This window comes from Acinonyx jubatus, chromosome E2 (assembly GCF_027475565.1).
Source record: "Acinonyx jubatus isolate Ajub_Pintada_27869175 chromosome E2, VMU_Ajub_asm_v1.0, whole genome shotgun sequence".
NCBI classification, from domain to species: domain Eukaryota; kingdom Metazoa; phylum Chordata; class Mammalia; order Carnivora; family Felidae; genus Acinonyx; species Acinonyx jubatus.
In genome coordinates this window covers 47,120,106-47,138,733 of record NC_069396.1, presented here as the reverse complement: position 1 = coordinate 47,138,733, position 18,628 = coordinate 47,120,106, and the positions used below count along the sequence as shown (strand labels likewise).

General features: G+C 53.3%; 1 protein-coding gene across 3 annotated transcripts in view; it reads right to left on the bottom strand.

Annotated features, from left to right (window-relative positions):
- Window positions 1–18,628, bottom strand: part of SPTBN4 (spectrin beta, non-erythrocytic 4) — a 75,646-nt gene that overhangs the window by 27,020 nt on the left and 29,998 nt on the right. For all 3 annotated transcript variants that reach the window (XR_008293490.1, XM_027044902.2, XM_053210121.1), the window contains 7 exons: window positions 16,252–17,203; window positions 15,168–15,305; window positions 11,622–12,372; window positions 9,967–10,169; window positions 5,924–6,014; window positions 2,326–2,472; window positions 837–1,100 (listed from right to left, as the gene is read on the bottom strand). Coding sequence is in view for 2 of the 3 variants with exons in the window: in XM_027044902.2 (XP_026900703.2) it covers window positions 837–1,100; window positions 2,326–2,472; window positions 5,924–6,014; window positions 9,967–10,169; window positions 11,622–12,372; window positions 15,168–15,305; window positions 16,252–17,203 (2,546 nt within the window). In the remaining variant the exon portion in view is untranslated. The remainder of the gene's footprint in view (window positions 1–836; window positions 1,101–2,325; window positions 2,473–5,923; window positions 6,015–9,966; window positions 10,170–11,621; window positions 12,373–15,167; window positions 15,306–16,251; window positions 17,204–18,628) is intronic.

The following is an 18,628-nucleotide window of genomic DNA, read 5'->3' as shown; positions in this document are numbered from 1 at the left end:
TAGGAGCATAACTATGCAGAAGATATATTAAAGGAGCAGTGAAAAATCAAGGGTGTCCTGGATTTGAATCCAGGCTCTTCACTTGCTACCCTGGGCCAGTAAGTTCACCTCCTGGAGGCTCAGTTTCCCATGGGTCATGGTCAGGCATAGTTTCTGGCACATAAAGGCAGGAGCTGTCACATCTTGAGAGGGTGCAAAGCGACGCCCACATTCGCACCACCAGCCATTCATGTCAAATGGTCAGATACTGACCGCTGGCCAGCTGCCAGCTAGAAGCGGAGATAAGGCAGACACTGTGTCTGTTCCCTGAGCCCTCGCTGTGTCCTAGGGAGTCACTGGCTAGCTGTGTGTCCCTGGGCCAGGTGCTTGCCTTCTGTGCCTCACTTTCCCCATTGGTAAAATGGGGGATCGTAACAGGTTGCTGGAAAGAGGGAGAGCTTGGCACAGAGACTGATAGAGGAGGCTCTCCATGAATGTCATTCTTTCTCTGTGCAAAGCCATTCCCCTACCTCTGGGCCTTGGTTTCTCTATCCAGGAAACAGGCATCAGGGTCCTGTGAAACCGTCAGTGCGCTGGCTATCTAACTACTGCTTCTTGGTTCTGAATTCTTCTTCTCCCCTTTGTACCCCAGGCCCTCCAGGTGGTGGCTACCTCCAACAGTTACTATTGACTGGGTTTCCTCAGTATTCTCCTTCTGTTCTTCCAACCCTCCTAACACATTTGAAATAAATCTCTGTATTGAATCCCTCTGTGTAAAACACCTTGAGTGGAGTCTGACCCTGATTCCCATCACCCCGTGGCACAGGGAGTCCCTGTCTGGGTCAGCCAGGCCATACCTGTAGCTTCTTGAGCTGGCTGTTGACGGTGGCTAGGTCCCCACCAGGATCCACGTCTTGCAGCTGGCTTTCCATGTGAAGGAGTTTCTTGTCCAGCTCCACGAAGCTCTGCACCAACTGGTCGGCCTTGCTGGCCTCAAAGAGCTGTCTTGCCTTGGCCTGGGTGGTGCTCTCCAGCTCGGCCCAGCACTGCCGGATCTCACCCAGCTTCTTCCGCACTGAGGCCGCCAGCTCTGGCTTCTCCTGCATCAGTTGTTGGCCCTCCTGTCCCAGACAGGCAGGCGACAAGAAGTGAGAGGGAGGGAGAGGATGGTGAGGAGGGACAGAGAAATATGGGGGCAATGGGACACAGGGAGAGATGTGGAGAGAGAGAGACAGGGGCAAGGAGTTGGGGACACACAAAGAGACAGAGACATGAGGGGTGGATACAGAGACAGGCCCAGAGATGGAAGGAACCAAGATGGGGGAAGAAAGATGAGGCAAGAGACAGACAGAGAGACACAAACAAAGACATGGGAGGAAGACAGGGAGAGACAGACAGACATAGAGTGGTGGACACAGAGACATGCACATAAAGTCAGAAACACGGGAAGAGGGCCATAAGAAAGACAGATATGTGAGAGAGATAGAGACAGAAGAGAAATAGAGGAAGAGCAAAAGAAGCAGAGAGAATGGACTTCCATTAAACTCAAAGAGTAGCTTTGCCCCGTGCCACCAGTTGTGGGGCATCAATGGCCATTTAAGTATTCAAGGCTGACTTGGGTGTCCCTTTTGAGTCACAGGAGAGGGGGTATTGAGGGCTGTAGGTCTAGGGGACCAGCAAGAGTAGGGATCAGTTTGAGGGTTGAGGCTGGGTTCCTCCAAGACCGAAGTCAAGCTCCTTGGTGGCCTAGAGCTACATATGTTATATCACATATGAAAAATAACAATACCGTAGCAATTAAGCTCCTAGGTGCCTGGCCTTGTATTAAGGACTTTACATGCACAAGAGTCCAGGGAAGTAGCAATATTTATTATTTCCTTAATTTTCAAGCAGAGCAAACAGGCTCAAAGAGGTTAGCACAATTCCCCAAGGTGCATAGCTGGTAAGAGGCGTAGACACAATTAGAGCCCAGGGTTGTAGGAATCCAAAGTTCACGTTTGGGCTTCCCAGGACTGCTGTAGCCTTTGTACCTGAACATCCATCTTAGGAGCTCCGAATGGAGTGAGAGAAAACCTGGTGGGGGAGTTAAAATACTTAACAACCAGGAAAGTAAGGGCACCACGCAGAAGAGATGCTAGCCATTTTACAGATGGGAAAACTGAAGCTCAAAGAGGTTACATGAATTCCGCAAGGCCACACTGCTAGGAGCAGATGTGGAAATGATCTGAAGTGGTTCAGAGATGTGCGGGTGGGCAGGGCAGCAGTGGAGGGCGCAGGAACCAAGATGTGGGTTCCCTGGAGGCCTCCAGCACCTGGCACGTGCAGAGGCACCTTCTACGTCCTCACCCTCTCGATCTTCTCCAGCCACTCCTTATTCTGAGCCAACTCGGCCATGAACGCCTGGTGCCGGAGCCATCTCTTATGCAGCTTGTGGCCGTCTTCCCGTGTGCCATCGCGCGCCATTAGCATCTTCTCATGGATCCAGCCATCCAGCTGTGCAGGACAGGGGGAGGGGCTCAGCCGATTCCCCCAACCTGGCACAGCACCCTACCCCCTCCATAAGGTTCCAGATTCAAAGCCCAGGCTGCTAGATTTAGGGGGAGGGAGGGAGGAAGGGATGGAAGAACCTTTGCAGGTGAGGTCTTTGTTGAAGGGTGGGCACAGCTCAAGCTCTTTCTTAAGGGGTGAGGACAGACGGGCACCCACAGAATTCCCAACGTCTTAGCTGCCCTGTCCTCAGGGCAGCCCTTCTCAACTCCTCATAAGCCCCCAAAGGCATGGCTCCTGGGCCAGTCAGCCTTCTCCCATCCAGGACCAATCAACCCTCCAAAACTAGACCTCCACCTAATTTAGCTAACTTCCCATTTAGCCCATCTTCCCCTACCATCTTCCCAATAGTAACACTTTGACCCTTCGATTCAGTCTTAGCCACCTCCAATAAGGACCAGTTCGAAGATTCCCAACCCATTCCCAAGGGTATCAAATGAAGCCTGTATCTAGCCCTAACCTCCCAATATGGCCAGATGAACCCTTAAACATCTTCCCAGCTAGATCCAAGTCTACTTCTCCCCAAACGAGCCCTCCAATCTGGGGTAAACCCATCCCCCACAACCCAGCTCCAGCTTCCCTAATAAGCCCACAGGACTTTCCACATTCAGCCCTGGGATGACTAGTTGCAGCCCCTAGCCAAAGCCAAACTCTCAAAAGTAAGCAACAGGGCTGCCTTCTCTGGCTCCACGAATGAGCCTACCCCAAAATATAGTCCCAGACTCCTCAACAGGATCGGATAGAAGCTTCCTAAGCCAACCCCCTTCCCAAACTAAAGCCAGTTCTACTCCCCACCCCCCACCAAGACCAGTCATCTAAAATGCAAGCACAGAATAGAACCCCCTCAGCAGGTGGACCAATCACAAGGCTGCTTTCTGAGCGACACCCCCCCCCCCAAATAAGACTTATCCCCCAAGCCGGAATCTCCCTACCCACTCATGGCCAAACCTGGCACCTGGAACATTTTGCTCCTCCCCCTTTTTCTCCCCCCTCCCCCAGTCACAAGATCCTCCTCTTCCCTCCTGGGGAAAAAAAAAAAAAAAACAAAAAAAACAGACTCTAGCTGGTCTGAGAGAGGCAAATGCACAATTGCAGTCATAGCCAAGGACAAATCCTGAGCCGGCCAAACCCCACCCTGTGTCCCCTGAGCATGTGCTCCCTAGGGGTCCTGGTCAGCTTCAGACTCCGTCATACACACACACTAGAGCCAAGTCAAATGCTGAACCCCCCAACTCAATTCACAGGTTTCCAACACACAGGGAAGAGTTTGCCAATGGCAGGCACAGCTCCCAGGGAAGGCAAAGCCCCTAAAGGAGATGGTACTTCGTCATCAAGGTAAAGTCCCCCGAAAGTGACTGACCCCCATCACCGAGGGCAAAGCTAGAGTCCCAAACAACCAAGGAAATGGTCCTCAAAATCAGAGCCCCCAAACCCAGAACAAATCCAAGACCCTCATCGTCCAAAGCCGACCCTCGCAAAAGTGATTTGCTCCCATCAATCATCTAAGGCTAATACAGATCGCGCAAGAACCAAGGAAGAAACCTCTCAAAAGGCTGAGAACCCCCAGCCCCAGGGCAAACGTCAAATCCCCCATTACCCAGAGGAGAGCTCCCTAGAGAGGATGAGACCTCCTTAAGCCCCAGAGCAAATCCAGACTACCTCCGGAGTAGCCTTAGAAGTCCCCCCTCTTTCGCTTCCCTCCCTGGGGACCCGGCCCCTCAGTCCCGCCCGCACCAGCACCGCGGACAGCTCCCAGCATCCCTGCCCCTCCCCAGGGCTGGGGTCCCTGCGCGGGTCCGACCCGCCCCCGCGCCGCGCGCGCCCCTCCCTCTCGAGGCCTCGGCGGGCGAGCACGCGCCCAAGCCCCCTCCCCCGAACGCCTCGGCGGGACGCGCGTCAGCCCCCTCCCCTGGGCGCCCCGGGGACCTGAAGTGGCGGCGGCGTTGGCGGAGGAGCGTTCCTGCGGCGGGCGGGCTCTCGCCCCTCCACTGCGACGGCGGTGGCAGCGGTGGTGACGGCTGAGACTCTAGCGGATGCGCGCCCCCGCTCCCGCCCCCGCGCCGCGGCAGCGCGCCCGCCCGCGCGCGCCCCCTGCCTGCCTCCGTGCCCGCCTCCTTGCCGGGCCTCAGTTGGGGGGTGGAGGAGGATTCACCACCTCTCTAAAGCTTGGGGGGTGAGGGGAGGGTTCTGCGCCATCTCAGATTATTGCTAGCTACTTGGTCCAGAACAATCTCACAAGAGGGAGGAGGAGTTCCTGGACCTAATCGAATGGCTGGAGGGGGGACCTGGGGCCTGGGCTACCTCCGCCATGTGAAGTATGGGGTGGGGGTGGGGTGGGCTCTTGAACCATATCGAATGAGAAAGCACTCAGATTCCTGGCTATCTCACAAATACAGATAGAGGATATGGGAGGAGTCCTGGAACATCTCTTATAAGATGTTCTGCCAGAAGGACTTATAAGATAGACTGCCAGAATAATCCCCATTGGGAAGGAGGAGGACAGGGGGTTCCTAGACCCATCTCTAGTGGGCTTGTGTCCCAGACCCATCTCTAATGAGCTTGAGTTATGTGGGGGTGGGAGGTATGGAGGCCCTTGTCCATTTCATATGTGGGGACAACAATCTCCCATGGGGTTCACCACGGAGGGTGTCAAACCATCTTTAATAGGAGGAATTGGGAAGTAGTTCCTGAACCATCCTTGTTTGGGAGGAACTTGGGTACTGGATCATTAAGGAGCAGGGGGCAATGATCCTGGGTAGATGGCTGAGACCAGGATCATCTCTGGGGTTAGGAAAATGTTTACCCAGCCATCTCTAATGTGGTCTAGAACAGTTTCTATGGAACGCAGGGGAAGGAAGGGGAGATAGCATGTCTCCTGAACTGTCTCTAATGGGGAAGGAGACCTGGACCATCTCTGATTTGGGGAGATCCTTACAGATGTGTAGATCATCTCTAAAGGAAAAGAGCTTGATTGCTGGACACTCTTAAAGGGGTTAAGGCTTGGTTTTTGACTGAAGTTGCGCTCTGGGCCTCTGGTCTACCCAAGCCTGCTCCTGACCCTGCGTCTTCCACCACTCTCCCCAGCAAGGCGCTTCTCACAAATCTCCCGAGAGAAAGGTGAGATCACCGCGCGTCCCCGCGGGACCCGTAGGCGCGAACGCGCGCCGTTGCCAGGGGCGCCCAGGGCCCCTCCCTCCTTCTCCACGGGAAAGGAGGCGGGAGCCGCGGAGCTTGCGCACTGAGGCTGGAATCCGTGCGCCTCCTGGCGGCTCCAAGTGAACGTCGCTCCGCGACCCACTTAGACGGGGCGTCCCCGCCCCCATAGCGCCTCAAGCCCAGGAGCACTTCCCCTCCCTAGGAAAGAAGTCACTGTGCCCAGCACAGCTGGAGTTCCTACCTCATGGCAGTCTCGGAGGAAGTGCTGCAGCCCAAGTTGGTCGTGTAGCTTCTGCATCCATTGCTGCGCCCGTAGTTGGTTTTCTTGGCTCCTGGGGATGGGGAGAGAGGGGCTGGGGCATGCCTAGGTTGGGGGGGGGCGGGGGGGGCACTGGCTGTAGGGCTGTGAGGGCATCAGGCTTGGCAGGGCTAGGAACCCGGAGCATATGTAAGAGCGAGGAAGAGGAGAGAGTAAGGCGGGGATGGGGGAGAGGCAAAGAAACGTCAATGAGGGCAGAACCAGGGACAAACTGGAGAGGGGCAGAGGGAGAGTGAGAGAGCAAGAGAGAGAGAGAGACGGAGACAGACAGACATCTGGAAAGACATACAGACACTTATAAAGAAAGAGGGACAGAGAGACAGACACAAGCCCAGAGAGAGAGAGAGAGAGAAAGAGATAAGAAACCTGCAGACAGAGTAAGAGATATGGAGAGATAGCAACTTAGAGATCAAGAGACACCTAGAGAGCAAGAGATTAGGAGGGGAACACAGATTCAGGGAGAGAGAGAGAGAGGTGCAGAGGCCTACAGAGAGAGAGAAACACAGACACAAGACTAGAAACAGACCTTAAGAGGAAGTGATTGACAGAGACCCACAGATAAAGACAAAGAAACCCAGGAAGAGAAAAAAATAAGGAAAGACAAGTAAAGAAATGCAGCAGGGAAGTGCCAGAGAGGCAGAGAGACCAACAGCAGTAGACAAGGAGAGGGAGAGAAGGAGGCAAAGGGAGTGAAAGTGATAGAGTCGGGGCAGGGACAACCGGGAAAGGCAGAGAAGTGGCAAGACGATAGCAGTAAAAGACACAGCTGGCCAGAAAGGAGGGTGCAACAGAGTTGGAGACAGGGAAGAGAGTGGGACATGGGAAGAGAGGGTGGGCAGGTACACTGGCAAGCAGGGCCAGACTTTTGGCCTGAGTGAACTGGCAGGGCTGGACCCAAGCCCCACCACCCCAGAGCCAGCCAGAACCGCAGCCCCAGGCAGCCTGGCCTCCTGCCCACAGTACAAAGTGCCCAAGAGTCCCGGTGGAGGGGGACTGGGGACATCCCATTTTCCTTTGCCTTAAACAAGCCGCTCCTACCTCAGGGCCTTGGCATTGGCTGTTCCCTCTGCCCAGAACGCTCTTCCCCTCAACATCTACTTAAATACCACCTTCTTAGCAAGGCCCTTCTTGATCACCCTCCAACACTTCCTGGCTTTCTTCTTTAATGTTCTCTCTCCAACTTAGCACTATCTAATACACTGTATATGTTACATACACATATGACATCTCCCCCACTAGAACGTCATTCCGTGAGAGCAGGAATTTTTGTCTGTTTTGGTCACAGATGTATCCTCGATGCCTAGAAAAAGAGCCTGCCACACCTTAGGTGCTTGATATATATTTCTTGAATGAATGAATGAATGAATGCATGCATGAATGAATGAAGGCAGAGAGAAAGAGAGATGACAAAAACAAAGGTAAAGTGTATGAAAAAGAGAGGGAGGCAGAAGAGAATAAAGAGTCAGAGAGATGCAGATGCAGGTAGAGAAAAACAGGGAGAGACACAGAAGGAAACAGAGACACAGAGATATACAGATAGATGGAGGCAAAGAGGCAAAGCTTGTGAGAGAAAACTACAGGGAACCCGGCGTAGAGCTGGACAGAGGAACCAGACAAGGCAGAGACAAACAAGCCAAGTACTGATTCCCTCCTGCCCAGGGCTCAGCTCAAGAGCCAGAAAATAGGAAATGCCTCTGAAATTGAACTGAAATAATCCCTCCAGGCCTTCACCAGCCAACTTGCCTAGCATCAGTTCTAGGAACAAGGAAAATCCCTCCTTTCTGGGAGGGAGGGAGAGAAAACAGCAGCGTTCACATCCTTCATATCCCGGCTGGGTCACATCCTGGCTGTGACCTTAGGCAAGTCCATTCCCCTAACCAAGCCTCTCAAGTGCAACGTGCAGATCATGAGAACACTTCACACACAGGACTGGGCCAGGTTCCAGGTGATGCGAGGCACATGGAGGGACTAAACGACTCACCCTGAATCTCACAGGTTGAGGGGTAAAGCAGGGGCTAGCATCTGACCCTGTCTGACGTCAGGGCCCCAGCTCACAGCTCTGCACTGGTTCTGTCCCCCTTATGGGTGTGGAAAGCCCTCCCCCCAAACCCTAGCAAATGGATGTTTTAGAATAACTTCCACAGGGTGGGAAACCTGTCCCTAGGCAACTGTCAGTGACCTGGGGGTGAGGGAGGCAGGGATTAGAACTGTCTCAGTTCCTGCTGTGTTTCCCAGCCTTACCCAGCACAAGCCTAGGGCAGACATCACCCTGGGGCTCCCACAACCCCCTGCATTTCTCCCATCCCAGTCTCGACCATTCTGGGCCATCCTTGTAAGAAAGCATGTGAGCTCTGTGAGGGCAGGAGTCATGTGCTATCCTGGTCATGGCTGCACGCCCAGCATTGCCCCACGCAGGGCCTGAAACAGAGTATGGACTCAGTACCTGAGTCTGCGGAATACATGATAGAATGAATGGAGCAATTAATGACAGAAAAGGAAGGAAGGAAGGAAGGAAGGAAGGAAGGAAGGAAGGAAGGAAGGAAGGAAGGAAGGAAGGAAGGAAGAGGGAATCAGAGAATGAGCAGTCCACCAGGATCCTCCTCTTCGTTCTGCAGAGCCTGGCATACAGCAGGTACTCAAGAAGTGTGGGGTAAAGGAAGGGTGGGTCCAGGCCTGGTGCTGGGAGCACTAGATCATGAGTTTATACCTTCAGGACCAGAACCCCCATGAAAGTTTCCTTGACAAAATTCCAGCCTTGGGGCACCTTGGTGGTTCAGTCGGTTAAGCATCTGACTTTGGCTCAGGTCAGCATCTCTCGGTTTGTGAGTTCAAGCCCCACGTTGGGCTCTGTGCTGACAGCTCAGAGCCTGGAGCCTGCAGTCTGCTTCTGATTCTGTGTCTCCCTCTCTCTCTGCCCCTCCCCCACTCATGCTCTGTTTCTTTCTCTCTCTCTCAAAAATAAAAATTTTTTAATTTAAAAAAAAAGAAAAAGAAAATTCCAGCATTGTCCCAGATGAATTTAGAGGAAAAGGACACCTGACCCCCAGACAGAGGAAGGGCTGGGGTCTCTGGGCTGTGGATGGTGGTGGAGGGACCAGGCATGCTTTCCATCAGAGGATGGAAAGACAGAAGGAGCAGCGTGGGGCCCTTGTGGCTCACCACAAGGGGCAGAAACAGTGATGATGATAAAGTCAGCCTAGAGGAGCCCCTATAAAGGACTCTACTTGAGGGCTGCAATTTGGGGGGCGGGTACCGTTTTGTTCCGGGACTAGAATAGTGCCTGGCACACAGTAGATATCAGTAAATGTCTTTGCTTAATTAGTACAAGGACAGACAAGAGACCGGGCGGTGGTGACAGACAGATGGTGATAGAAGAGACTGATAATGTGCAACAGCAGCAGGAAAGACACACACACACACACACACACACACATACACACACACACACACACACACCATGTGTGCTTCCTAGGAAACTGGGCAGTTGGGCCCAGAGGGAGGTGCTCACTCACAATATCCGACAACCAGCATGGCAGGGGACACTGTCCCATCTAGAGAGCTAGAACAGAACCCGGCTCTAGCCTTTAGCTGCTAGATCGGGGCACCAGAAGGGCAGGGCAGATGCAGGGCATCCAGGAAAAGAAGTCAACACGTTAACAACCAGTTCAGCTACCTCAGACTGAGGGCAGGCTTGGCAGAGCAACTTCATTATATATCCTTGTGTATCTTTTGGGTTTCTGAGCATGAGTTACCTTTCCGCAAAGTATCAATTTAAAGCAAATTTAAAACGGTATGGAATTAAATAAAAATCCAAGAGGGGAAGAGAAGCAGAAATCATGATGTAAAGCAGAGGAGCCCTGACCTCTTGATCCCTCCTCTGTGCCGAGACCACACCCGCTATTCCCAAACCACACCCCCTGTGCCGAGACCACACCCCCTGTGCCTCTGGGGTCCGAGGGACCTACTTCTCCAGCAGCCGGGTCACAGCCTCCTGGGCCTGCTCTCCGTAGGCGTTGCCCTGCCTCAACAGGCCCTCGGCAGCCTGCACCGCCACCTGCATCTTTTGCTGGTTCAGCTCCATCGTGGTGAGAAAATCCCGGTGCCTTTTCAGTGCCTCCTCCACTGACTCCACCGTGCCCGGGAGCTCCAGACCTGACAGTGCCACCTCCTGGGAATGAGGAGGAGGGGTGGTGCTCAGGTCCGCCCTGCTCCATTCCGTCCTGGACCTGGGAGAGGCTTGCCACCTCGCTCCTCCCCCTTGCTCACTGTACTCTAGCATCCAACAGGCCAGGCATGATCCCACCTCAGGGCCTTTGCCCATGCTAGTCCCTCTGCCTGGCTGGTCCCTCCTTTCAGATATGCCCATAGTGGGCTCCTTAACTTTCTTTAGGTCTCTGGCCATCTGCCAAAAACACCACCCTGCACCCCAGTTATATCCCTTTACCCTGCTTTATTATCTTTCACAGCATTACCTGACATGATATTATATATATCGTGTGTGTGTATATATATACGTATATATGTATATATGTATATATATACATATATATATACATATACATAAATATATATTTGCATTTACTTGTTTATCATCTTCTCCCTCCCCACACACACTAGAAGGCCAGCTGCACGAGGGTGGGATTTTGTGTTTTGTTTCCTAATGTGTGCTCAGTCCCAGAATAGTACCTGGCACAAAGGAGGCACTCAGTAAATACTTGGTTAACTGATGACGCCTGAACTGGGTGCTGTGTGACTTCAAGGAAGTTCTTTCCCTCTCTGGGATTATTTTTCTAACTGGTAAGACGGGTGGGTTAGAAAGGTTCTCTTAAGGCCACCTCACCTCCCATATTCAGTATCCTCAGAATTCCGGGGGCTCCCTGTCTGTCCCCCCAGTTAACCCTCAAACTGGGTCAGCTTTCACTAGATGACCAGCACTGGTGGTCACCCTTTCTAAAATCTCCAAAGCTTGGTACCTACTCTTGGGCAATCTGAAAACAGGATGTTCTGTCTTGTCCAAATGCTCAAACTTGGTTCCCATCCCAGAATGATCTCCCAATGGATGCGCTCATCCCAGATAACCATGGCACTTCATCTCTCAAACCATAAACAGTTACCCTCTCCATAAGGAATGCACATTGCCATTCCCAATAAGAAGATTATCTGCTAATGTGGGCACCCACAACCACATAATCCACAATCAATTGCTGATCCAGATAACCTCTCAGCCTGAATTACCTGTTTCCATAATCTTTATCCTCCCTCATCCACCCCAAGATCTTTGAACCCCATTAACCATCATCGATTAACCTCACCTTCTTATTTCCTTCCAGACAATCCACAAACGCAGGAAGCCAGTGCAATGTATATCCATTGCATTACTGACTTGGGATAGTGCACACACTGTTAGCCACCTTAGATAAAACACTAATCCTCAAATCCTGTTACACACCTGCCCACACGTGTTCACACTGGATGAGCCACAAACCCACGATCCCAGACACCCTCCCCGCTCCCACTGACCTCGGACAAGCCACGAACGCAGCGGTCCCTGCAAAAACTCCCTCCATACATTTTCCCCCGTCGCCACAATCCCCCACCGCGTGAACCCCGAAGCGGCCACCTGGTTGCGCAGCACCGCCCGAGCCTGGCGTAGGTCGCGCAGAAAGAGCTGGTAGACGTGTGCCTGCACCAGGGCCTCCCTGCGCGCCTCCCACAAGCCGAGCAGCTTGTGCCAGCCGAGTTCCAGGTGCGGCAGCCACTCGTCGAGTGCCAAGCCCGGGCCCAGCTCGGCGCCGTCGGCCGCCAGCAACGCCTCGCTGGCCGCCACGATGCGGGCATAGTCTTCCTCGCGCTGGTCCACCTCCTCCTTGAGCGCCGCGTGGCGAGCCAGCAGCGCATCGGCCTCTTCCAGGCTGCCGGGCAGGGGGCCCTCGACACCGCCCGCCGCCTCCTGGGCGCGCACCAGCCAGTCCAAGAAAGCGTCCAGGTCGTGCAGGAAGCGCTGCAGGCGCCCGGCCGCGGCCACGGCCTCGCCACAGGCCTGAGCCGCGCTGGCCAGCGCGCCCCACTCGGCGCCCAGTTCTTCCGCACCCTGGTGCAGCCGCGCAGCCTGAGCCGGGAAGCGCACGGCCAGCAGGGCCGCCTCCTCCTGGAGGGCCGCCTGGCGGGGCTCCAGAGCTTGGAGAGCCGCCTCCAGGCCGCTGAGACGCCACTGCAGGACGCCACCCGCTCGGGGCGCGCTCTCCACGGCCCTCCGCTTCTCGCGCACCTGGGCACGCACTTCGGCCACTTCCAGCACGTGGTTCTCCACCAGCAGCACTGCGCTCACCTCCTCTTTGCGCTGTTCCACCAGCTCCACGATGCGGTTCCACCTGCGGGGGGGTTGGTGGGGGGAAGGAGGGCGGCTTGAGGAGGACAGGGACTCCTCCTGGGCCTGGAGGGCCCAACGACCTGGGATAGAACCCAGCCACTGTGTGACTTTGGAAAGTCACTTTATCTCGCTGGGCCCCAGTTTCTGCTGGTGTAAAATAAAACCCTACAAGGCACACTTGCTTAGAGCAGCGTTTCTCAAAATGTAAGCTGAGCGAGGTCAAAAGTATCTTTGTAATAACGCTAAGACTAAGACGCTATTTGCCCTCTCCCTATTCTCTCCCTGGTGTCCAGGGTACTTTCCAGAGGCTGCGTGAGAAAAGGCAGAACACAGAAGCAGATCCGAGAATTCGGCTGCCTTCTCTTCAGCCAGACATCAAAGAGATGTGGGGCGCCTGAGTGGCTCAGTTGGTTAAGCCTCCAACTCTTGATTTTGGCTCAGGTCATGACCTCCCGGTTGGTGAGTTCAAGCCCAGCATGGGGCTCCATGCTGACAGTGCGGAGCCTGCTTGGGATTCCCTCTCTCTCCCTCTCCCTCTGCTCCTCCCCCAGTTTTGTGCTCTCTTTCTCTCAAAATAAATAAACTTAAAAATTTTTTTTTCATAAAAGACTTGCAAAAACACAAAACAATGCCACTCACTACATTTTTTGTTATGAAAAGCAGTTATTTTTCATAAAATATATGAGTATGCTGGTTACATTAACATAATGGGTTTATTATTATTTTATTTTTTTAAGTTTGTTTATTTAGTTTGAGAGAGAGTGAGTGGAGGAGGGGCAGAGAGAGAGGGGGGGAGAGAGAGAATCCCAAGCAGGCTCCGCACTGTCAGCACAGAGCCCAATGCGGGGCTTGAACTCACAAGTTTCGAGATTATAACCTGATGTGAAATCAAGAGTTGGACGCTTAACTGACTGAGCCACCCAGGTGCCTCTATTATTGTTATTTTAAGACAACTTAATATCTTTACATTTCCCAGTATTAATTCCCAACACAGTAAATATTGATAGATATAACTCACGAAAACAAGCTCTTTGGGGCCCCGAACAGTTTTTAGGAGAGCAAAGGGATTCTGATCCCACAGTGTAAAAAGTGTAAGAATACTATGTTGCATCCAGCAAATAGAAACCGGGTACATTCCACAAGCCAAGTGCTGAGGATCAAATGATGTACAGGCAAATCTGTTCTATATCAAAATAAATTAATGGGAAAAAATACAGATTTCTTTGGGCCCTCAAGCAAGTGATGACACTTCACTGGGCCTGTGTTGACAGCTCAGAGCCTGGAGCCTGCTTCAGATTCTGTGTTTCCCTTCTTCTCTCTGCCCCTCCCCCACTCACACTCTGTCTTTCTCTCTCTCTCTCAAAAATAAATAAACATTAAAAAAAATTAAAATCACCTCCAGCCCCCAGTTGTGTTCTACCAGGTCTCTTGAACTCTCTAAATATCTTGTTCATTTATTTGTTTATTTGTTCACTGTCTCTCTGTCCCCTCTAGAATGGACATGCCACAGAGCAGAGATTAGGACTCTGAAATCAGAGGACCCAAGTTCAAGATCTGCTTTGGCCAGATTCATCATGTGACCTTGGGCAAATCATTTCCCGCTGCTCCTCAGCTTCCTCATCTGGAAAATGGGAATAATAATGTCCATTTCACTGAGCGTCTAATGATATCTTGTGGCTAAAGCACTTGGCATATAACCTTATTAAGCACTGTCAATCTTTGTTGTTGTCATTTGAGACCTTGATGCTTTGAGAGTGTCAAGGCTACCTCTGTAGGTTATCACTGGTTATTGGAATCTTACAGCACAGCAGTTAAGAATACCGTCTTTGAGGGGCTCCTGAGGGGGCTCATTTGGGTGAGCAAGCGACTCTTGTTTTCCGCTCAGGTCATGATCTCATGGTACATTTCTCAGCCCTGCATCGGGCTCCGTGCTAGGACAGTGTGGAGTCTGCTTGGGATTCTTTCTCTCTCTCCCTCTCTCTCTCTGCCCCTACCGTGTGTGCGCTTTCTCTCTCTCTCTCAAAAATAAAGAAAAGAAAAAAAAAGAGTATAGCTTTGAGTCAGACAAACTCAACGTGAAATCCTGGCTTGACCCTCCCTACTTTGCTGTGTGACTTTGGGCCGGTGTCTTCGCATCTCTGGAGCCCCAGTTTCCTCTTTTCTAACATGGAGCAATTTATGCCCCAAAGGGTTGCTGAAAAGACTAATAAAAGATGCTCAAGAGCCCCAGATCCAGATTCAGACAGCATTAGGTTTGACCTCCTACTTACTGTACCGGGTAATCAATCATATTAAGGATTCCGCCTCCCCGAATCTGTCTTCATCTATGAACCCTACCCACATTGGAAAAACAGCTGGTAGTGTTCAAGGGGGAAAGATATTAATTTGTTACCATTTTTAGTAAAAGGCGAAAGATTTATACGATCTGAAGACAAACCAGAGTATCCATTTTTAAAGAGTTCTGAATTCTGGAAACTTTACTATGGAAACTGGGATATTAAAAGATAAAACAAGGCATATAAAGCGCTTAGAAAAATTCCTGGCAGGTAGTAGATCCTCAGTAAATCATATCTGTACAAGCCAATTAATACTCCACTAAAATATATCGTATCCTCATTTTACCACATCCTCACTAGCACTGGGTCTTACCATTTTCCTCCAAGATTTTGCTGACTTCCTAGGTGGCCACGATCACCTCAGGGTGTCGAAACTGCACATCCTCGACTCGCAACAGTTGAGTGAATGAGGAAAAGAATGAAGGAAAAGAACTGGCCTGAGGCGCCAGGCCCCGCCTACCTGCTGTTGAGGTGGTCCTGGCAGGAGCGCACCTCATCTGAACTGGGATGGCCTCCTTCCACCAGCTCCTGAACCGTGTGGTTCACATCCAGGACACGGCCCATCAGACTGTTCATCTCCTGGTCCAGGCTCTCAAATCTGTAGAAGGAGGAGGGTCGTGCTCAAGCAGGCCCGGACCCTGGGGACCTGCCCACGTCTTGGCCTTCTCCTGGATTTCCTTCTAATTCTTATCCTCTTAGGACCCTGTGCCAGCTCCTCCTCCTTCTACCGGTCCCTTAAGTGTTACATTTCTCAGGGGCACCTGAGTGGCTCAGTCGGATGGGCGTCTGACTCTCGGTTTCGGCTCACATGGTTTTTGTGCCTCTCTGGGTTCCCAGCCACCATTCTCAACCCCTCCAACATACCCTCTACGTGGCAGCCAGGGAGATCTTTTTAAAGCTGGGAACAGTCATCCCTTTTTTAAAACGAATGCCCAAAGCTGTGGCTTGGGTAATTGTGGGCACAGTAAGGGCAGGGACCAGGCCTGGGTCTCAGCTATGCCCAGCACAAGACCGAGAACAGAGCAAGAGCTCAATAAGTTCCAGCTGAATGAATGAGTAGGCGAACAAAACGGCTCATCCACTAATTTCACAATTCATTACTAAGTCAGCCAACAGACCGATGTATGTAACGTGTCACAGCGGGTAAATGCTATGAAGAAATGTAAAACAGGGTGATGGAAGAGAAAGTGACAGGGTCAGAGCCATTTCATTAGCTAGGGAGGTGACATTTGTGCAGGAACCGCAGCAGTCCCAGGGGAGGGGCCAGGTTGCGGTGTCTTGAGAAGTTTTAATTTCCCGCCAAGTGAGTATAAGTCCCATAATGATAGCAAACGCCCCTGAAATGCTCCCTGTACCAGGTATTTGCTCAGTGTTCTATTAAGTATTTACTCATTACTCGTCACCTGTGAGGTGGGGACTATTATCACTCCCATTTCACTGGAACCCCTGGTCGCAGCTGAGAGAAAATGGGAACTGTTGATGCACGAAGGCGAGGCTGTGTGCGTGAGAAAGGGGACCTGGAAGTCCCAGGAGGGCGTGCTCACCGGTGCTGCACCACTTCGACGTCGTCGAGCGAATCGGGCACACGCATGGCCAGCAGCCATTGCTCCTTCTCACCGATCCACAGCTCGCACGCGTGCACTTCGCCAAACATGCGGTAGACCGCCAGGGCGTCTCGCAGCCACTGGCGCCGCAGCGCAGCCACCTCAGTCACCTCGGCGAACAACTGCTCCGCCTCCACCACGCGCACCTGCAGGGCCACCACCAGTGGCCCGGCGCCGCTGGCGCCCCCCAGTGTCGCCAACTGACGCCGCAGGCCGCCCACGGGCCCGCGATGCGCCTCCACCTCCCCGGTGAGCGCGCGGTGCTGGCGGGCCAGGCGGCGGCTGGACGCCTCGTCGTGGCCGAAGTCGCCCGCGGCTGCTAGGCGGTACGCGTCGCGAAGCCAGTCGAGGAGCCCGTCGAGGTCGGCGCCGAACTGGTGCAGCGCCCGCGCCTCCTGCAGCCGCCGCTCGCGCCGCGCCGCCGCCTCTTCCAGCCGCTGCCAGCGCCGCCGCGCGCTCGCCGCGCGCTCCGCCAGGCCCGCCAGGTGCACCGTCTCGGCGCCCGCGCCCACGGCGCCGCCGGCCGCAGCCAGCTCCTCGCCGCGCCGCAGGGCCTGCTGCAGCAGCGCCCGCCGCCCGCCCAGCTCGCCCTGCAGGATCTTGTGCTGCGCCAGGAGGCGCGCAGTGCTGGACAGGTCGTGCGCGCCGCCAGCCGCGCCCCCCGCGCCCGCAGCGCCCGCCGCGCCGCCGCCGCCGCCCGCCGCCTCTAGGAGGCGCTCCTTGTCTCGGGCCCAGCTCTCCGCCTCCTCCAGCTCCTGCAGCAGCGCCCACAGGCTCCGCGAGGCCTCCAGCTCCGCGCGCCGCCGCGCCGCCTGCTCCTGCAGCTCCGCCAGACAGCCGTGCACGTGGTTCACGCGGTTGCAGATGACCTGCGGATCGCAGGGCTGGTAGCCTGGGCCAGGAGAAGGGGAGGATCCCGGGTTGGGCACGGGCCAGGGGGCGCCCAAGGAAGGGAGGTACAGGCTACCTGTCCTGTCTGTCCTTTGCTAGGTAGGCATCATCAGGTGCCAGGTTGTGCGTCCCCTCCTCCAGGCAGCCTTCCCTGACTGCTGTCTGGAGCAGGAACCTTCTCTGGCTCCCCCAGGCTTCTCTTATCCCAGCCCTGCACCTCTGCCTGTGCCCCACGGTCACCATCCCTGCCTGCCCTGACCCCTCTGGCATGTCACTGCCTGTTCTGTCTCCCCCACTGGGCTGAGAGGCCCATGAAGGCAGGGTCTAGGGCTGTCTCCGTCACACTGTGTCCTCACCATTGCCTAGCACGGGGTGGAGCCCAGAGCAGTAACCTAATGAAAACGGCGACTTATTGACTGAATGATGTATAGAAACTAAGATTCAGAGAATCCTAGTATCTGTAAACTGTCTTTCCTTCAGAACTGGACCAAATGGAACGTCTCTATTTTTTTTTAATTAAAAAATTTTTTTAATGTTCATTTATTTTTGAGAGAGAGAGAGAGAGAGAGTGAGCAGGGGAGGGGCAGAGAGAGGGAGTCACAGATCCAAAGCAGACTCCAGGGTCCGAGCTGTCAGCACAGAGCCTGACTTGGGGCTCAAACTCACGAACTGCGAGATCATGACCTGAACAAAGTCGGGTGCTTAACCGACTGAGCCACCCAGGTGCCCCACTATTTTTTTAAATTTTATTTTAAGTAATCTCTACACCCAACCTGGGGCTCAAACTTACACCCCTGAGATCAAGAATCGCATGCCCTATCCACTGAGCCAGCTAGGCACCCAGATGTGTCTCTATCCTTAAGCCATTTTCTGGGTTCCCTCTCTCATCCTCTGTTGCCTTATCTCTTAACTTCAATGATGACCTGAACTCCCATGTTTCTTCAAATATTTCACCTTCCTCCTAGACTTCTGGTTTGTGACAAGAGAACTGTGAAATTAACTTAATGGCTGGCTGCCAATGTTGCTTTAATGGAATAGAATAGAATGACTAGAAAATATCAGGATGCAACTTGCGGGGTAAGGGGAAGTATTGTTTCATATAATTTGTGTGTGTGTGTGTGTGTGTGTGAACTGTGGGTCAGGAGGTAAACACATTTCTTACTGGGTCAAAACACTGCAAGAGACACTGCCCTAGATGGGATACACCATTTCTGGAATTCTGGACATTCGCTGAAATTGACCCAAATACCAAGGCATCCACCTGAATAATCAACAACAATAGGCATTCGTGTATCCAGACCTGACTCTGGCACAACGCCACCATGGGGCAGTATCCTTATGAGCCCCATCTTACAGATGAAGAAACTGAGGCTCAGGGAAGGAAGCCACTTGCCCAGGATCAGCTAAGAAGTGGCAGATCAGGAGG